The sequence below is a fragment of the Octopus bimaculoides genome, chromosome 27, assembly GCF_001194135.2.
Source record: "Octopus bimaculoides isolate UCB-OBI-ISO-001 chromosome 27, ASM119413v2, whole genome shotgun sequence".
In the NCBI taxonomy this organism is placed as follows: domain Eukaryota; kingdom Metazoa; phylum Mollusca; class Cephalopoda; order Octopoda; family Octopodidae; genus Octopus; species Octopus bimaculoides.
In genome coordinates, this window is record NC_069007.1 from 17,690,854 (window position 1) to 17,694,407 (window position 3,554).

A 3,554-nucleotide genomic window follows, 5' to 3' on the forward strand; every position below is an offset into this window, starting at 1 on the left:
CCAGTGTTTGTGTGTTCCCATGTCTGTCAGTGCCTGTGTGTTCCCATGTAGGTCAGTGTTTGTTTTCTCATGTAGGCCAGTGTTTGTGTGTTCCCATGTAGGTCAGTGTTTGTGTGATCCCATGTAGGTCAGTGTTTGTGTGTGTGTCTGTATGTACTTCTGTGTGTATCTGTGTATGTATGCATGCTTGTGTGTGTTCTGTGTATGTTGATAGTTTCAGTAAACGACAAGTCTTAATATTCCAAAAATGTGCAAGTCTCTCCTCCCCCTCCCCACCCCACATACCCCTAGTTCCTGCTACACAATTCAATATTCTCCAACCCGCCGCCAGTCTTCTCTCCACCCGTCCACCTCGCAAAAGGTAGAAATCGACTCACCTGCTTCATCATATCACCATGCTCCGTGAGAGTTTTGCGTATTTCCTGCTGTGCCGTGTCGAGGTAGACGAGGGCTTGGCTGAACTGTAGGGCTGTAAGAAGTGAAGATTGTAATAGAAAGATGAATAGCATTTAGAAAGACAGCTTTGAAGAATAATTGACGAAAAGCAGAGAAAAAATACTTGTGTAGTTAAGAAGCTTGCTTCTCAACTACATGGCCCTGGGTTCAGTCCCAGTGTGACACTGTGGGCAAGTGTCCTCTACTATAGCCTTGGGCCGACTAAAGCTCTCTTTGTTCCTTTGCGGTAGCACACCTGTTTCTGTCTTCGTTCCTGATCTTTCTGGCCAGGTAACCTTGTACTTCTTCTACAGCAAGACACCTGTATCTATCTCACTATAACCTTTTCATCATCACCTCCTCCAATGCCTCCTCCCCTCTTAAAAGTTTTTTTCTTATTTTGTGTTCTGCAAGTCCCTGGTGACCCTGTCAGTGCAGGTGCCACTTAAAAAGCATCCAGTCCACACCGTAAAGAATTCAAATTTGATGGCAAAGAATCCAAACTAGATCGAAAACATCTATAATAGCTCCAACACTGCACACAACCACACAGTAAGCACTTGGTCAACTCCAACACCGCATGCCAACACCACATACCACTTGGTCAGTTCCAATAAAAACTAACTCACCTTGCTCGTGAATGTCTTTCAACGTGGTCAGCCGGTCAACAACCTGCGGTAATACATCGGCCATGCTCTCCCACTTTTTAACTATCTCATATAACTCTGTCACCTGGGAATACAAAGAAATCATTAAGCTGTTAATTACGAGAAGCGATTAAACACAAACACACCATTAATACCCTGAACTGCACTTAAATGCTGTTTCAAATGTTAACAGACAACTTTATCATGCCCATCACCTACTGTCGCCACAACCAAAAACTTTAGATACAACATAGACAGTCTACATGTCTACACTGTACTCCAAATATCTTCTTCCCAGTTACTCCTGCCTGCCCTTATTAGGATCGTTGTATATCTTCTATATAACAAAACACCTATCCCTCTATCATACTTCATGCACCAAACATTTGGCAAATTCCCTCGCCCCATATAGTTGCAGGGTTTTCTTTCATTTTCTTGTTCTTTTCCTGTCTTACACTGACCTCATTAGTACCAGTGTCAGATAAAAAAAAAAAAACCCACTTTACAGTTACACACTGTAAAACACTGTAAATTAGTTAGCATCAAAAGAGACGTCTAGATGTACAAACTACACCGAAGGTGACATTAGAGCTCAACACAGCTCTGTAACTCACCAGGTCCTGATGAGGGGTGTCAGATATGTAGCATGGCCCTTAGCTAGGTTACATAGCCTGCACATACATTTTATTTTGCCATAAGCCTAATTTGCTAGAATTAGGCAGAGGCCACAGAACGAGAACAACAACAAAATGTGTCAAACCTTTGCCTGTTTCTCAGAATCATCAGAAACAATCTTTTTTTCAGTAATTTGATTGACTTTCTGTAGGACATTCTGCAAACGAGCTTCCACCTGGTCAATTTGAGCCGGATCCAAAAGAGATAACTTTGAGTTGATGTTAGAGACTGCAGCCTGTGAAGGATGGGGAGAAAGAGACAGAGATTAGTATACATATACATACAGGAGATATGTGTACTAGGCTTACAAAGAATAAGCCCTGGGGTCGATTTGCTCAACTAAAAGCGGTGCTCCAGCATGGCCACAGTCAAATGACCGAAACAAGTAAAAGAGTAAAAGAGAGTAGCATTAAGTCTAGTGGAGACAGTATGAGCTGTCCTTGATATAAAAGAAGGGAAAGGATGAGGAAAGGTGAGAGTAGAAACAAAGCAGAAGCTATGGGTTGGTAGGATTAAGGAAGGAACTTACCAAAAGACTTTTGTTGCTAACTTCAGCTGTTAAAGCAGACTGAAAGAAATGAAAATTAAACAGTTACAAAGATGAAATACAAGATATGTGAATAGCTGGCTTTCATTATTTACATCACTTTTTTTTTTTTTGTACATCAAAAAGGAACTTGTTGTGTGTGTATGTGTGTTGTCCTGACAATATGTGATGGTTGTTGTTGTTGGCACTCCGTCGCTTACGACGTCGAGGGTTCCAGTTAATCCGATCAACGGAACAGCCTTGCTCGTGAAATTAACGTGCAGTGGATGAGCACTCCACAGACACGTGTACCCTTAACATAGTTCTCGGGGATATTCAGCGTGACACAGAGTGTGACAAGGCTGACCCTTTGAATTTACAGGCACAACAGAAACAGGAAGTAAGAGTGAGGGAAAGTTGTGGTGGAAGAGTACAGCAGGGTTCGCCACCATCCCCTGCCGAAGCCTTGTGGAGCTTTAGGTGTTTTTCGCTCAATAAACACTCACAACGCCCGGTCTGGGAATCAAAACCGTGATCCTATGACCATGAGTCTGCTGCCCTAACCACTGGGCCATTGCACCTCCGTGAGGGTTCTAAATGAGCATCATTATCATACTAGTGATATTGTTCATTCTCCGGTCATCTGTGAAAAACGTATCCAACCGTGGGGAAAATATTACCTTGATTACCTGATTGGGATCAGGTGAGAAATGTTGGTAAAATGATAGGCATCTGGCCGTACAAAAATCTGCCTCAACTAGTTATGTCCAACCCATGCAAGCATGGACAATTGGACGTTAAAACGATGATGATAACCAATTCCACCAAAAAGTCACACAGTAAATTCTTCATTATTCAATGAAGGAGAAAGAATGCAATTGCCAAAATATTGGGTATGGTCCCTTCTGCCCCTTAACAGAATACTGGCACGTGTAAAGACATTCGAGCGAGATCGTTCGTTGCCAGTGCCGCTGGACTGGCTCTTGTGCAGGTGGCATGTAAAATACACCATTTTGAGTGTGGCCGTTGGCAGTACCGCCTGACTGGCCTTTGTGCCAGGTGGCACATAAAAGCACCCACTACACTCTCAGAGTGGTTGGCATTAGGAAGGGCATCCAGCTGTAGAAACTCTGCCAGATCAGATTGGAGCCTGGTGTAGCCATCTGGTTTCACCAGTCCTCAGTCAAATTGTCCAACCCATGCAAGCATGGAAAGCGGACGTTAAACGACGACGATGATGATGTTGATGATTTGTATAAAACTTACCATTT

The 3,554-nt window shown here is 43.1% G+C and overlaps 1 protein-coding gene across 1 annotated transcript in view; it reads right to left on the minus strand.

Moving 5' to 3' along the window:
- The window catches only part of LOC106870154 (dynactin subunit 2-A), an 11,235-nt gene that overhangs the window by 2,175 nt on the left and 5,506 nt on the right, over positions 1-3,554 (minus strand). Inside the window, exons 7-10 of the mRNA XM_052977149.1 lie at positions 2,287-2,340; positions 1,843-1,992; positions 1,065-1,167; positions 378-469 (exon numbers count right to left, since the gene is read on the minus strand). Coding sequence (XP_052833109.1) covers positions 378-469; positions 1,065-1,167; positions 1,843-1,992; positions 2,287-2,340 — 399 coding nt within the window. The remainder of the gene's footprint in view (positions 1-377; positions 470-1,064; positions 1,168-1,842; positions 1,993-2,286; positions 2,341-3,554) is intronic.